Raw genomic sequence first — 16,562 nt, 5'->3', positions numbered from 1 at the left:
TTTAAAACAGTTATTAAAAGATTCAAAATCGAATAATTTGTTCTCAGGATTTATTCCACTGAGACTAAAGTTTTGCTGTTTTACAAGCTGAAAATTCACTGTTTCACAGGTGCAAGTTTAGTTTCTTCCTTTAATTCATCAGCCATCAGCACCTTCACCTGAACTTAGCTCCAACAAGCTGTATAAGGCAGAGTAGAGTGACCTCATTATGGCTGGTGATCAAATAGCGATAGTAAGCATCTAACTGTCAGATATTTTCAGAATAAGACAGTTGCTGCTGACTATCACCGTAAATCGATACAGTGTTACTTGATTGTGTTTGTCTTAATTTTGAAGGAAATTTGAGATCTCAACTAATTCAATTTTGGAGTTAAATTTCTGCAGGAAGATGGAAATATTACAACTGCAACATATTTTGTATATCTCACTTATGTAAAAAGCAACAAGAGTTTATATGATTTAATATATAGGATAAGATGTAGAATATCCCTTGTACGTCTGAAGGTCTTCTGCACAAATTACCACAAACAAAACATTAGATGTTAGCAGGTGTTAGGGGCCACCAGCGGATGTTAGGGACATAACTTCAGTTGTGCACCTTAGCGTCATCAAGTGTTTTGACCTTCTGATCAATGATACAGGCCGAACTTGAGGGTATTCTATGAAAATTCTATGATTATATTTATATACATTTCCAAAGTTGGAGGACCTTAAAATATGTTGGGAAAGGGACTTTGATCATGTGATCCCAGAAGATAACTGTAAAAAAACTTCTTTGTGTCATGGTATTGTCATAGATTAAACAGAGTATTTTGGACTGATTACCGCCATCTACTGAGTTGGTGAACCGTTCCTAGAGGTACTGCAATACAAGGTCGATCCAAATGGATTCAAGATTCAAGATTCAAGAGTTTATTGTCAAATGCACAACAATTACATTAAGCAGTCGCTGGCAATGAAATGCGTGGGTCACAGGCTCTCTTATAGCAATGCTCCGAATATTACAAGCAAAAAAATATTGAATAAAATAATATAAAATAGAATATCAAAAATTTAAAATAGAAAATAAAATATATATATCTAAATATATATACACCTAAAGAAAAAAAACAATAGTGCAATTATGTGCAATAGTGCAAATATGCTAAGGTGCTGGTTTAGTGGAGTTATTGCAGATTGGAGGAGTTTAAAAGTCTTATGACCTGGGGGATGAAACTGTCTCTGAGCCTGGTGGTGCGGGCCCGGATGCTGCGGTACCGTCGGCCAGACGGCAGCAGGCAAAACAGTTTATGGCTGGGGTGATAGGGGTCTGTGATAATCCTGTTGGCCTTCTTCCTACACCGCTGGGTGTAGAGGTCCTCCATGGATGGTAGCTCTGTCCTGGTGATGTGTTGGGCAGACTTCACCACCCTCTGTAAAGCCTTACGGTTCAGGGCGGTGCAGCTGCCATACCAGGCGGTGATGCAGCCAGTCAGGATACTCTCTATGGTGCACCTGTAGAAATTGCAGAGAATCCTGGCATCCATGTTGAGCCTCCGCAGCCTGCAGAGGAAGAAGAGCCGCTGTCTGGCCGTCTTCCTGATGGAGTCTGTGTGGTGGGTCCAGGTCAGGTCATCACTGATGTGGACCCAAAGGAACCTGAAGCTGCTGACTCGCTCCACCGTAGTCGGTAAGCGCAAGCGTGTACGTGTATTGTCTGAGAAACAAAATGGATATAATAGTTCAATGAATGATTACCTTTTTGTCTGCCTACCAACTAACTATGTTACAGTCAAAGTTGAGGGGTGTGGCTTATTGTTACATCAGAGTTTCCTTTGATCTATTAGTCACATCATAGTCCTTTAACCCCCTTTGCTTCAATTCCTTTAACCCCCTTTGCTTCAAATCATTTAACCCCCTTTGCTTCAATTCCTTTAAACTCCTTTGCTTCAATTCCTTTAAACTCCCTTGCTTCTTTTTCCCTTCCTATTATTTAAAGAGGCTCTTTATCTCAGAAAATTAACTAGTGAAGAGTCAGTCTGCACTAACCAGCGAATTGGTAGAACAAAGAAGATAAGAGATTTTTCATGAGAATTTGGAAAACACATCTTGAACAGCGAAAATAACACATTGAAACAAACAACAGTCGCAATGGAGATCACTCAGAGAGTGAAACAAATGGATATAGAGGTAAAGACTGTCCGCCCGTACTTCGATTCCTTTTTTACGAAGATCAGTGCAGAGCAGTGGGAGCTGTTGAAGTCATGCAAACCGGATGAAGCTACAACATTTATGTTGGCAGATCTTCTGCTGAAGTTAATGACGACCGTTTCAAATGCCATTGCAAAGCGATGTCCCCTTGCACCCATGTCTGAGGAAGAAGTTCGGTCCATTCTGGGCGACACTCTCAATGACAGTCTTTCACCAGGCACAACAAAGTCTACAAGTTTGGATAAGCTCACAGACTTGGTTGTAGAGGAGGTGACGAAGACTGTCAACTCCACCTTGTCTGCAAGCTCCACCTGTGTGAGCTCTGAGAAGCCTATACCAACCCGCCTCATTAACCCCGCTAAAGTCCAGAAGATGATCTGTTATGCCTGCGAGACGTTAAAGGAAGATGCAAAAATCGAACTCTTGCTCGAGTGTCAATCGCGCAGGCGAAGTCAGGCCATTTCCTCAGAGGAACAGGACGCTTCATATGATCCCATTCGGATGTGTAGGACCTCTTCAAGCCCCCCCTCTTCAGGAGTCAGCTACAAGTCAGGTAGTTCCTCAGAGGGAGGTTCAACAACAAGCAGTATGGACAGTGGGAAGATGCTTGTCCAGGAAGCAATCAACAATAGTTTGACTGACATCACAGACTTCTTTGATGAGTTCCATCACAGCCTCTTTCTCAATTCATCGTTTTCTCCAGAGATTGATATGGCTTTAGATGAAATTATTGAGTCAATCAATAAGGAAAGCAAAAATGGAAAGGAATCTCCACAGCCAAACCTGTCAATCAGTAAAGGAATGAGGACGATCAATAGTCTTTTCATAAAGACTTTTGCCACAGCAGGGACGCTTCAAATACTGACAGGGGTCGCGAAAAAATTCAAGGAGGAGACCAAAGTCAATAGGAGGCTGACGATACACTCATTGATGGCTAATATTGACGCTGTGCTTCTGGAGAAGGAGAAGCCGGGAGGTGGAAATGAAAGTTCTGCATTCCCAACACTGAACAAGCTTCCATCTGAAAAGGTTCTTGTATTCACAGAACAGCTTTCAGATCTCATCTATGCGTACATCACACCTGGAAGGAATTCAGACATTAGTTCAGGTCCAGCGAAAAAGGTGGCTGTTCCTATGGCACACAGGGGCATATATGCAGAAATTCAGACCAGGGTGTTTTGTTTTCTGTCCTTGATAAGCTGGTGGCTGAACAACCAAGTTAACCGCCACACAAAAAGGGTGTCAGAGGCTTTTATGGCCATCGACTCACTGGAAACAAACAAGCAGTCATCATCATTAGAGGTCAACAGCATTGAGGAGAAAGGATCAAAGAAGACTTCATCATCAGAGGTCAGCAGCAGTGAGGGGAAAAGATCGAAGCAGTCATCATCATCAGAGGTCAGCAGCGGAGGGAAGAAAAGACCGAAGAAGTCAACACCAGCAGTGTTCAGCAGCATTGAGGGGAAAAGATCGAAGCAGTCATCATCAGACGTCAGCAGCGGAGGGAAGAAAAGATCTAAACAGTCAACATCATCAGAGTCCAACAGCATTGAGGAGAAAACATCGAAGCAGTCAACACCAGCAGTGGTCAGCAGCATTGAGGGGAAAAGATCGAAGCAGTCATCATCATCAGAGGTCAGCAGCGGAGGGAAGAAAAGATCTGAGCAGTCATCGTCATCAGAGTCCAACAGCATTGAGGAGAAAACATCGAAGCAGTCAACACCAGCAGTGGTCAGCAGCATTGAGGAGAAAAGATCGAAGCAGTCATCATCATCAGAGGTCAGCAAAGATCAGGAGAACTCAGCATCATCAGACAGGAACTCCAGGGAGGAGATTGCAAAGATGCTGGCAGCAGACAGATATAAAATGTATGTCAGTGTTCTCTTGGACCAGCTCATATCACAAATCTATTATAAGGCAAAGGTGACCAGGACTGATGTCGACATAACAGACACAAGTCATCATCTGCTGGAGAGAATATGGGCCGAGGTCAAAGACATTGACTCAACTTTCATCCCCAAAACAATCTTGAAGAGGTCATTTTCAAGGAGTTGTGTAAGAAGTGGCCTTGTCAAGAGATGCTAATGGTTTCCTTTCTTTTAAGAGATCCAGAACTTGAGATATCAATTTGCTCCTCTTTGAAAAGACGCCTGTGCAAAAAGCCTGGCTTCTTCTCCTCTTTCAGAGCAAGGTTCTCTTCCTTCTTCCGGAGATAAAAGGTGGATGATGTTATTCTGATAGCTTCACTTTCAAATTTAAATATTTTCTGAACAGTAACGGTGCACCAACACAGTAGATGCACCTAAAAGTTATTTATCATGCTGTGACATTACTGTACTGGTACAACCCTAAGCCTAACCCTAACCTTCATTGTTTGACTGATGAGGTTTTTGATTTTCTTTTCTCTCTCCTAATCACCTGTTCTACAAAATGAAGGGGCAAAGCATTTTCTTTTATTATCAATATTCTTCGATTATAATTACCTTTTACTTAGTCTAAAGTTTTGTGATGGGTTTTCTCCAGGTGCTCTGGTATCCCCACATTTATAATGAATAAAATGTATGAAATGGAATTATTTGCTCTCTTGTTGTGGCTTTTCTCCAGGTGCTCCGGTTCCCTCCCATATTTAAAACAGTTATTAAAAGATTCAAAATCGAACAATTTGTTCTCAGGATTTATTCCACTGAGACTAAAGTTTTGCTGTTTTACAAGCTGAAAATTCACTGTTTCACAGGTGCAAGTTTAGTTTCTTCCTTTAATTCATCAGCCATCAGCACCTTCACCTGAACTTAGCTCCAACAAGCTGTATAAGGCAGAGTAGAGTGACCTCATTATGGCTGGTGATCAAATAGCGATAGTAAGCATCTAACTGTCAGATATTTTCAGAATAAGACAGTTGCTGCTGACTATCACCGTAAATCGATACAGTGTTACTTGATTGTGTTTGTCTTAATTTTGAAGGAAATTTGAGATCTCAACTAATTCAATTTTGGAGTTAAATTTCTGCAGGAAGATGGAAATATTACAACTGCAACATATTTTGTATATCTCACTTATGTAAAAAGCAACAAGAGTTTATATGATTTAATATATAGGATAAGATGTAGAATATCCCTTGTACGTCTGAAGGTCTTCTGCACAAATTACCACAAACAAAACATTAGATGTTAGCAGGTGTTAGGGGCCACCAGCGGATGTTAGGGACATAACTTCAGTTGTGCACCTTAGCGTCATCAAGTGTTTTGACCTTCTGATCAATGATACAGACCGAACTTGAGGGTACGCTGAGGATAAAGGTAAATCTGTCTGGCTGCTGGGTATTATGGCAGTACTATGAAAGCCATGTGGCTGCTCAGTAGATCAGACATCATTACCTCTTTAGCCTTTTTAAACTAAACTCTGTACCATTTTAGAACATAGGACAAGATGGAGAATATTCCTTGTATGTTCGACCGCAGCAATTAATGCCTATTGCCAGATGATGTTAGCGGATGTTAGTGACCACCAGCGGATGTTAGGGACATATCTTCAGTTGTGTACCTTAGCGTCATCAGGTGTTTAGGCCTTTTAATCACAAGAAATCCTCTTTTAAGGCAGGCCCACCACAGGTTGATCAGACCTTGGTGCATGTCCCTAGCATATTGGGGCCCAGTTGGGATCTTTCCTCCTGATCCAGAGCCATTGGCTGCAGCGTTCTGCAGTGTGTGATGTTTCTTTTATGGTCCGGCGCAGGGCTTGTCCATGGATCTCCAGATCTTTGTGCAACCTAATGGTGCAGCCAACCTCCACAGGGCAAGCTATTGCTTTCCAGCCACATTGCTGTGCCTCAAATGCAAGGTCTGCATACCACAGCCTTTTCCTCTCATTTGCTTCATCAACATTATCCACCTAGGGTACTGTCAATTCTAAAAAGTAGACGATGCACAGGGTATTAGACCAGATTATCAGGTCAGGTCTTAGGGTGGTAGTGACAATATGTGATGGGACTGTAAGTCGCTGGCCCACATCCACCAGCATCTCCCAGTCTCGGACTTGCTCCAACTGACCACTACTGGCCAGTGGAGAAGGCCCTCTCTTTTCCTGTTCCCCCTCGCGGATAAATGTTGTCCTTTAAACTGCATTCGATGTTTTGGACGGCAAGGCATTGGTAGCAGTTCACTTAGTTTCTAGTGTTGCTGCAAGGCATTATCTGGTTGTGTATCAACGTATACCTACCTTAGGAGATACTTATTTTACAACCAGTGAGGATGTGCCTGACCCTAGCGTAATAATGTTAGTTAGTTGTCTCTATATGAATCCAATCATGACACAAAATGACTCGAGTGAAACTGATCTGACTTAAATGATCTGATTATTTTACAACCGTAGACCATACAACAATTGACAGTCTGAAATAAAATATATCAAACTGAACCAATTTAACTTTCAACATTCTTTAGTTTTCAACATGATTCTAAGCTGACTTCATGTTATCATTTGATGCAGTGTTAACCTTTAAACTCATGGACAACATAGTGCAAATGTGAAGAGGAAAAATCGGACATTAGCTTTAGAGAACATACAAATTCAGATTAAATCCTGTAATTCCACAGGCAGACACTGGTTATTTCGTTGATTTAATTCACAAAAAGAGCCAATGAAATACATCGTTTATTTACATGGAAACATAACATTTTATAAGTTTTAGATATTTTTCAGAAAGGCACTTGATCAAATTCTTGTTGCAAATTATCAACAAGATTAAGGAAAATTCTATTTGGTAAAAGGCACATAAAAAAAAAAAGAGGAAAAGACATGGAGGGTGTAAACAAACATGAACAGACAACCATTTTCAAACTTTGAATCACAGACAAAATGGCAATCACGACTCTATCCCAATACAGTGATGAAAAGTTGCATTTCTGATGATGGTTTAAGAACTTCAACGTAAAGTTAAAGGTGCGAGGAGTATTAAAGGGCCCTCGCTCCTTGGATAGATCAGCACATGTAGGTGAAACAATGGATTCTACTTCTAATCTACAAAACTTCTGCTTTGTAAATGGAGAACGAGACGGTAACATTTCAAGTAGAGTGACAACGGAATGGGCAGAAAGAGACAAAGATACTAGCAATATGAGAATTCACAAGTTTTACACACATGAACTTTCACCATAATCACAAGACAAAGGAGAGGGGGGAGCTGACAAAATAAGAAAAAATAATTACTTTATTTAGGGATGGGTAAGAAAAGAAAACCTGGTAATAAACAGGCCTCAGGGTAAAGACGAGAGCTACAATTGACATGACCCTAACATTTTCAAATAAACATCCAAAATTGTGGACTTCCTGATGAATTTACTTCATGAACCCAGGGGGCATTCTTTAAGTTTTTGCCTGACATATCTGTCTACCACATTTCATAAATCCAGGAGAAATGTACCCAACAGGGTCTGTAGGGGGGCACTACCAAGGCATCTTGCCAGACCCAAATGTTTTGTTTCCTGTCCTTGATAATCTGGTGTCTGAACAACCAGGCTAACAGCCACACAGACAGGGTGGCAGAGGCTTTACACATCAGAGGTCAACAGCATGGAGGAGAAGTAAGGGAAGTACTTTTTGTTAACAGAGCCACAGGGTCCATTTCATTATTGTTTTGGTTGTGTGGTTTATTTTAGTCATATTTTATTTATTTCTGATATTTTAATATTTTCAAATGTCAGACTGAATATTCTCAAGACTTCAAAGTTCATTGGTCTTTGAAAGGTCAATTATTAATATGCTATAATATTATCATCAGCGGTATGAACTGGTTTCAAAATTATTACAATATCATTTATCACAATCATTTCTGGGTACAATGAAATATCCCTAACTGAATGGCCTTGTCCAGAGCTGCTAATGGTTTCCTTTCTCATAAAAAAGCCAGAAATGAATTGCTTCCTCTTTGAAAAGTCGCCTGTACAAAAAGCCTGGCACCATCTCCAGCTTCTTTTTCCTCTTTGACTGCAGGACTCTCCACCTTCTTCAGGAGTTGAAAGATTGTTGAAGGACTGAAGATTGTCAGTAATCCAGGTTATGGTATGTAGTAAGTGTCTGTGGGCAATTGGTCTTTTTTTAAATAAATAAAAAAAAAAAATTTCACCCAACGAAACGGCCGGAAACTAAAACCCTTTGCATTTTATTACAATTAAAGTATCAAGATTAGACTGAAAAAAATTGAAGAATAAATTAATTCCCTACAACGAATTCATCAGAGTGTATAAATGGCAAAAAAAGCCTAAGATTTGACCAATAAATTCAAAATGGCAAATTTCCTGTTGGGTATAGCGTACAGCTCCAAGAGGCTTCTGCCTAATAGACACATCTCCTGAACTTCATACATCTAGAGCAAAGTTAAAGCAGGGATCTTTGAATTTTTAAACTGTGCAATCGAGCCATTTGCCATGCCAATGTGCAAGACCCAGAAAATATATAATTGTTCGCACAGCGAGCATGTTTGGGCCATGTAATGTGCACCATTCTGTGCCCGGGCCCTAACTAATTAAACAATCAATGTAAGATCACTAACACACACATAGACAAGCTAAACAAAACATATATACTTCAATTGTAAATCATTGTGTTTTCCCAAATGGTTCAGATAATTTTGAGATGAGTTGTGCTGGTGTAATGAGATAAATGTGACACTGACAGCAGAAGAAAATTAGAGGGATACGATTCAAATCTGGTTTTTGACAGATTGACTAGAAAGTAGGTATAAAATAAAGGAGCATTTGATTTAAGGCGGTGGACACGCACCTGTTAGTGTCAGGAAACAACCTTGCACTTCAACCATCAGTACACTCACTTTTCTGAGAGAGCAGAGTCTCTAACAATGACAGTTTAGAGGCTACCAGACTACTAAAAATCAAAAGACAAACCTCACTGCATAGCAGAGTATGAAAAGAATAGTCATATTGTCAAAATTCTGTACATTTTGCTGTTTGTTCCTTCAGAATGTGTTGGTCAGCGGGCTATGGTCAACATAAACAGACTCTTTACAGAACAAAAGCAGTGACGGAGGCGGTCAAGTTTTACTAACAGTTCCTCTCTTTTAGTTTCTTTTTGCCAAAATGGTCCTGCCCATGGAATGTATGGAACCTGAGTGTGTGCACATTTTCTCACAACTCAACTAAACTGCACCCATCCTGATTTGACAGCATCTTTACTGGAGCTGTGGAGGAGAGGTGGTGGAAGATGAGAGTGATAATGAGAGGAATACCTCAAAAACAGTCACGTAAAACTGATACATATATGACAAATGGATGAGATGTATTACTACACAAGAAAAAGATGCTGAAAACCTTACTTGGAACCTGCAGATGTGAAATCCCCCCAACCATCCGAGCTGGGCTGGGCTGCAGGGACTGGGGAACCGAAGTCTAAAAGAGCGTCTATTTGAAGAAAAAACATATAAGTAAAGTATGAATGACTTTAACATCTTGTAATGATTTTTAAAATGTTTATCTAATATAAAAGCAGGGTGATCACCAGTGTTAGTTTGAACAGCTGGGACTGCCTCTTGTCCTCCAGGAGGTTGCACCATGCCTCCAGCCTTTGCGCCTGGTGGGGGTGGGAGCAGACCTCCAACCGCCCCCCGCGGTTTGACACCACCCGCATCCTTCTTCTTGATGTTCTGTGGTAGACAGAGTTACAACAGTTTCTAAAACTTTAAATCATCATTTTCCTGATCAATACTGTTGTCATTATGGTCATCTCCTTCCACCTGTGATGTCTTGGTGACATACTCACCCCAATGCTGATCTTGATTGTCTGTCCCTCTTTGAAGCTCAGGTCCAGTTTAGGGGCTACGCAATCAGAAGCTTCCATTTTTGCGAGCTCACCCTCTTGCTTCACCCATCTTTAGAAATAGAGTTGAAAGCATAACAGTTATCATTGTAAATCATTTTTGGTCAATTTAAACTTTAAGGTGGTACTTAAGAATGAAACAGGGATGGTGCAGTTGCAGATACCAGACAACAAATTGTACATTAATGGGTAAAACATTTTAACAATGGTACGACAGAGTATTAAAATAGTGTCACGTTGCTTGCTGCTGACATAGTTTAACAAATACCTTTTTTGTTTTTTCCACGAGTCTCTGTTTTAATTATTTCATAAGTCAACAAACGGCAATCAATGACTCACTTTTATAGAATATAATTAAAGAATACAATTTACATATGCATGCTGTGCAACTTTGCATAATATCCACTCATACAAGATTAAATGTTGGAAATTAACTACACATTTAGACAAAAACAAAAAGGTACAAAGATGCGTCTAGAAAACTGTAGCAGGTCATACAGACTTGATCATTCATAGGTCGTATGTTTAAATATCCATTGGGGACAAAAATACACATGTAACAGGCAGTAACTTACTTAAAATGGTCTTGTAAAGCAACATTGAAGTCAAATGAGTCTCCACGATCAGCAAAGCCCAGACCAATAAAAGCATGACGTCCTTTAATCAAAGCAATTGTAAAGACAATAAAGTAAACTTTAGGTAATGTAAACTAACTTTACATCTCATAAAACAAATATATTCCTACAATATTTACACAATAAACATATACTAACAACCTTTATGTGACACAAATATTCTTAGAAAGAGTGACGAGAGTTTGTCGTATTTACAGGCTTGTTTTTAATTCTGCTGTTTATATACATGTGATATAAAATTTAAGAGACAATAAGCACAGTACAGCTACCTGCTTTATTTAGTGCAAAATATTTCCTATTTAGAAAAGATTAGTTACAAAAAATAAGATGTCTTTATAATCAGGGTCGTCATACATTAAGATCAATAGGGTAAATGGATAAATTAGTTTACGTATTGCCACATTGTACATATGTAACATTCTCATTTGAATTGATATCCTGTTGAAAAAGTCTTACCATTGCCATCCTCTATCCGTATCACAAAATACCTGCTGGAGTCGGTGACGGATTCAACCACACAACCTGGATACTGGTCGACTGGAGCTTGTGCAAACAGCTCTCCTGCAAAGAACAAATTTACACCACATTGTGCCTCAGGGGTATTTTCTGAGTGGTAAATAATGAAGTAAAAAGGCTGCTTCACAGGCACTTCGATCACACTGTGACTAACGTATGACGCTTTCTTCTCCGTTAACATGAAATAAGCAAAGCAGAGAATCTGCTGTAATAACACAAACGCATAACTTTCCTCAAACAGCTTTTCTCTTGTTGTGAGAAAATGTTTTCTTGTGTGCTTGTCATCTTCCTGAAGGACAAACACACACACATTGTGATAAATGTGGAGGAAATGTGAAAGGTTATATATGAAGGTTTATCCCATGGATTAGTGAAACTGTGAGTACAGCGAGATGCTTTCACATAATCTGTCTTTGTTTTGTTCATTTAAATAATTTGTTTCTATGGGAAATCTCAGAAGTCACTTGTGGGCTTTGAATAGCTTTCTATTCGATTAATCCACTAGAGAGTTTACTACAACAGCAAGTGCCATTGTGCTGTGGACCATCGGTTTGAGGCTTCAAACATTTTAAACGGTTCAATGTGTAGAATTAGTGACATCTAGTGGTGAACTTGCATCTTGCAGCTGAATAACCCTCACCCTCCCCTTCCAAACATGAAGGAGAACCTGTGGTAGCCTTCAGTTGTCATCAAAACTCAAAAGGTGTGAATTTGTACAGTTTGGATTACTGTAAAATACATTGCAGCCTCCGTAGAGAGGACCTGCTCCAGATGTAAATATAAAGGGCTCATTCTAGGGTAAAGAGAACAACAATTTAGATGATTAAACACTAGTGAAAACATCACTAGGATTATTTTACATCCAATTCATAATCAAAAACATCCCTTTCACCTACACACTGGACCTTTAACTGCCATCATGTGCTACCTAAATGTGACACTAACAAACAACCTAAACAAATAATTACCACACGATCTAGTGTAAATTCATTGCTGATGAGCAGATCCGGCAGGGTAGGCTCTGTATCTCTCTGGCTATACTCATCAGGGCCATTCAAAAGGAACCGATGACCAACTTTGAATGGTTAGTTGCTGAAACGTCATCAACACGCCCACATGCTCACTTTGAGTTTTCCATAAATTTCCCTGCTGTATCCTCACATGAGGCTTACTGACATTTTACCAGAGCTGAAATAAGTCAAGCAAAAGGTTTCATAAAGGAGTTGATTGTGAAGCATTAATAAATTATGAACTCAATGAGATGCATGCAGAAAACAACATCACATGTAGTAAGCAGATGTGTTTACATCATTGTACCTGTGTTTTTGTCTTCTAACTTTATGAAAGCGATCTTGCCTTTCGCAGTGATTTTCATCCTTCCACTCCATGAAGGTTCATCCAGCTTCCAGTCAGCAGCACTAGAAAAACAAGAAAAAATCTCATCTGGATAAGAAAGTGGTTTGTGTAATTGTCATTCACAAGAACAGCTGACATAATCTAAGCTTTCATGCATGGGAGCTGCTGCTTCACACAGCAGGAGGAAGCGAAATTGGAAGTTTTTGGTAAAACTAAGATCAGACAATAAGGGAAACTGAGTACTTTGGTTCAGCAGTCACATGAATAAAAGCAAAGGTGTCACAAAGAACTAGACTGCAGGATTGTAAAGTGTCTGCACTGCCTGAGTGAGCAACACTGCTCAGCTCCTCTGCTCTTTTCTAGTCACTCACACGTAGAACTGATCTCTAGAAAAACCTGCTGAATGTATATTTATGTGTTCATGGACAAACACAGTGTTGCTTCTTCTGCAACAATGAAATAAAAACATATTGCGTCATAATCTGCAGGAAGAACTTCTCTCCTGAGTGTGCATGTGCGTTTGTCTGCCACTCCTCACACAAACGATGATATCTGCTCATGAATCCGGATGTTGGACCTTTTTTCAATGTGATTAAATAAGTGTCTCATAAACTCTCGAGCGAATCAAACAAGCACAAAGTAAACTTTAAGTACTGTATGAGTCGTAGAAATTTTTCATCAGTGTTGGTGTTCATTAATAACGTGTAAAGTGAGCGCAGGTCAGCGGGGGAGTGAGGATGGAGGACAGCAGTAGGGTAATACTGAACAGTACCAGGATACCGGGTCCAAAATGTGTGTCTGCCCTGATCCTGAAGCAGGGGCGGCCATAATAAACGTAGCAGTAATCCCAGTGTCCTGGCATTTAGTTGAGTATAAAGCCCGTGGTAAATACAGTTGGTATACCAGAAACCTCACACTGCAGAAGCGCAGCAGAAATCCTGCCTGTGTGAACAACATACAACCATGAACATAGCAGAACCACGGCGCAGCCACTCATGCAGACAGTGTGGCAAGGCTCGACAGATCTAAATGCTCAATGCTAAACGGAATGCAGGGTGATAACCGTTTTGTTAAATACTTTGTTTACAAAATCATTGGAAGCCATAATCATAATAATAGTCGCCCAGCCCTCGTGCCAATGACGTAATTTGGTGCTAGAGACTGCACAGTAGTAATCGAGCTGCGGTATCAAAGTACCACTGATACACACTCGACCAATTGCGAGATACAGTCAGCCGTGTGTTTCGAATTTTGTGTTATTTTTCAAAGTCCCATTTACTGACATGAAGTAAGAGGGGTTTGTGACCTATACTGTAGTCAACCACCAGGGGGCGGTCGAGACGTTTTGGCCTCGTTTTTCGTGGGAGCTGTCATGTCGTCCAACTTCATATACAAGCTTGTTTGATAAACACAAAATGTAAAATACAGAGCATCACCAGAAAAGAAGACTACACGGTGAAGTCAGACCGCCAGTGTTGATGTTTAGCTTCAGCAGTGCGAAGGTCCAACGTACTTTTAACCAAAATACGGACAGAGACGACATGGGGTGAACCTGCGGCTTTCAGGGCCCCTGGCGGTGGTGTTTTGCATGAGCTCAGCTATTTAGAACTTTTCATAGTTTTATAAGCAAAGTCCCTCGCGTCTTTCACGGGCAGCTCGTGTTAACCGTTTTTCACGACAACAGGTTTGAGATTCAAGTAAGCTGTTTGTCGGTGGCGGTGTCCGGTTCCCGAGAGCATATGGAGTGGAGGGTTTCTTTGGAAACAGCGGGGAACTTCTTGGCCACAAACCTGCACAACAACCACGTGGATCAATCTAAATACTATGTGGTGTAGTGTACGGACTTTGTGGGCTTTCAGCGTCGACGACATTTATCGGGGAAACGGAAGAAAAGTAACAAAACACCAGCCAAACGAGCCTGTCCGATAATGGATGCATGTCCGTTTAAGTTAGCTTCGCTGACCGACACTTGTCTGTCACAAACGTAAGCGCCCTCTGACGTCAACTTACCGATATCCACGGTTAGAGGCGCGCGGCGGGATCTTGTAAACGTGGACCTCGGGCTTGACGCAGAGCATGGACTCATAAGAGTTGTCTTCTGCCATTTTGTAAAGTTTCACTAACTAGAAAACAACTTCCGACTTTCAATGGACACGGCTGAGGCTGGAGCTGAACAACACGACAAGCTACCACAGCGCCGCCCCTGGTCGGAGTGGGCGCAGCGCATGGCCTCGCATCCACTAATGAGAATAACACCCCCCTCCGTACCTTCGCTACAAGTATTAGATGGACTGGGATAAGAAACTTGTTAAATACTTGGGAATTTACTACGGACTTATCCAAACTAGAAGTAATTAACTATGGCCCTCTCAAAAAGGAAACGATAGAAGATATTAATAGATGGATTTTAATTCCTTATTTAAATATTAGCTCATGTATAGATTCGTTAAAGATGGATATCCTACCTAGACTTTTAAATTCATTCCAAATATAACATTTTTTGGGGTGGGATAAAATCACCTCCAGATTTACCTGAGCAGGGGAAAAAAACAAAAATAAAATTTCAAACTTTACAACTTTCAAAGTAGAGAGGGAGATTAGCCCTTCCATTCTTAAAGGTTCAGTGTGCAGAATTTATATTCATATTTATGACACAGATTTCAGGCCCAGCATATATGATACCAAATTCAGATGCTGGACGGAAAATGGTCTCACTGCGTATTGTACACTTTTAAATCAGGGTACAGTCTTGAGCTTCCAGGACTTAAAAGACAACCATGATCTTCAAAATCAGGATCATTTAGGTACTTTGAAATTAGATTTTATTTGAAATAACTTTCCATAAGAAAATAATACAGAGGGAGAGGAAATTTCATGATATTTTTCAAAAGCTTTTAAAGATGCTACATACCAAAAAGTAATATCTAATTATATATAGATCTTCAAAACTTAAAAGGGGATAATACTTTGGCTATTTAAGCAAGATGGGAAGCAGAGAGCAATTTCACAATGTCACAGGAAGAATGGGACAGGATCTGCAGACAGCAATGGCGGATGTCCAGTGCTCCCTCATGGAAAGAATTTAGTTGGAAGAACATGTCTTGCTTTTTCTCTGCTCCAGCGCAAATCTAACTCCTCCAATCAGACAGCCTGCTGGGGATCCTGTGGTACTGCAGTGGCAAACCACTTTCCTTTTTTTGGGGAATTGTCCCTCCGGGGCTCCATTTTGGAAAAGTGTCCACAGTGTCCTGGAGGCAGCTTACAAGATATAAATGTATTTTAATTTTAAAATCTTCTACCGTGAGGCCCTAGAAGAACTTCATTGTGCAAAGTAAGATAAATACATGTTGAGGGTGCTGCTAGTTGCTGGCAAAACAGCTCCAACCAGAAAGTGGCTAAAGACAGCCGTACCAAACATGAATGAGTGGTTTCATATAGTGTACAATATAAATACAATGAAGAGAATTAAATGTAAATTAAGAACTCAAGTTGATATTTTTAAAGAGACATTTCGTTAAAATGGCTTAGCTGTGTGTGATTTTCAACACCTGATTTTCTTTAACAGTTATATACCCATGCTAAGGATGATAAGGATGTTTTTTCTTTCTCAAACAAGTGCCTATGGATATGCATATGTCTAAGCATGTAAATTAGACTTGGAAAGTATGCTGTATGTTAGGATAAGAATGAGGGCATGTTAAAGAATATATACAGACTGTCATTTATTTAAAAGATGGATCCTCCCCAAGATGTTGATGTTTTTTTTGTTTTGGGTGGGGAATCTTTTTTGTATGTATTCCATATATGAAAACCAAATAAAAAAAGGAAATATGGATACCTTCAAAGCCAGGTTTACAACCAAGTGAATGCATTATATATTATTTAGATGACGCTTTTGACCAAAGCAACTTCAAATAAATGCGAACATAAAGCTGCACACCTAACTCCGACAGGTTCACAACTGATGATGTGTCCCTAACTTCCACTGGTGGTCACCAACATCTGCTGGTAATCCTTGACATCTGCTGCTATCTGGCA

At 40.2% G+C, this 16,562-nt stretch overlaps 1 protein-coding gene across 1 annotated transcript; it reads right to left on the bottom strand.

Moving 5' to 3' along the window:
• Window positions 1–7,092: 7,092 nt before the first annotated feature.
• necap2 (NECAP endocytosis associated 2) lies at window positions 7,093–14,694 on the bottom strand. The gene is made up of 8 exons (XM_034586143.1): window positions 14,535–14,694; window positions 12,486–12,586; window positions 11,109–11,213; window positions 10,593–10,674; window positions 9,961–10,069; window positions 9,700–9,844; window positions 9,518–9,602; window positions 7,093–9,382 (listed from the first exon to the last, which is right to left on the bottom strand). The coding sequence occupies exons 1-8, from the start codon at window positions 14,627–14,629 to the stop codon at window positions 9,337–9,339; spliced, it is 768 nt and encodes a 255-aa protein (XP_034442034.1). The 5' UTR covers window positions 14,630–14,694; the 3' UTR covers window positions 7,093–9,336.
• Window positions 14,695–16,562: the final 1,868 nt, after the last annotated feature.

The sequence above is a fragment of the Hippoglossus hippoglossus genome, chromosome 5 (assembly GCF_009819705.1).
Source record: "Hippoglossus hippoglossus isolate fHipHip1 chromosome 5, fHipHip1.pri, whole genome shotgun sequence".
In the NCBI taxonomy this organism is placed as follows: domain Eukaryota; kingdom Metazoa; phylum Chordata; class Actinopteri; order Pleuronectiformes; family Pleuronectidae; genus Hippoglossus; species Hippoglossus hippoglossus.
The sequence above is the reverse complement of the archived record's forward strand: the minus strand, read 5'-3'. Positions and strand labels throughout refer to the sequence as shown.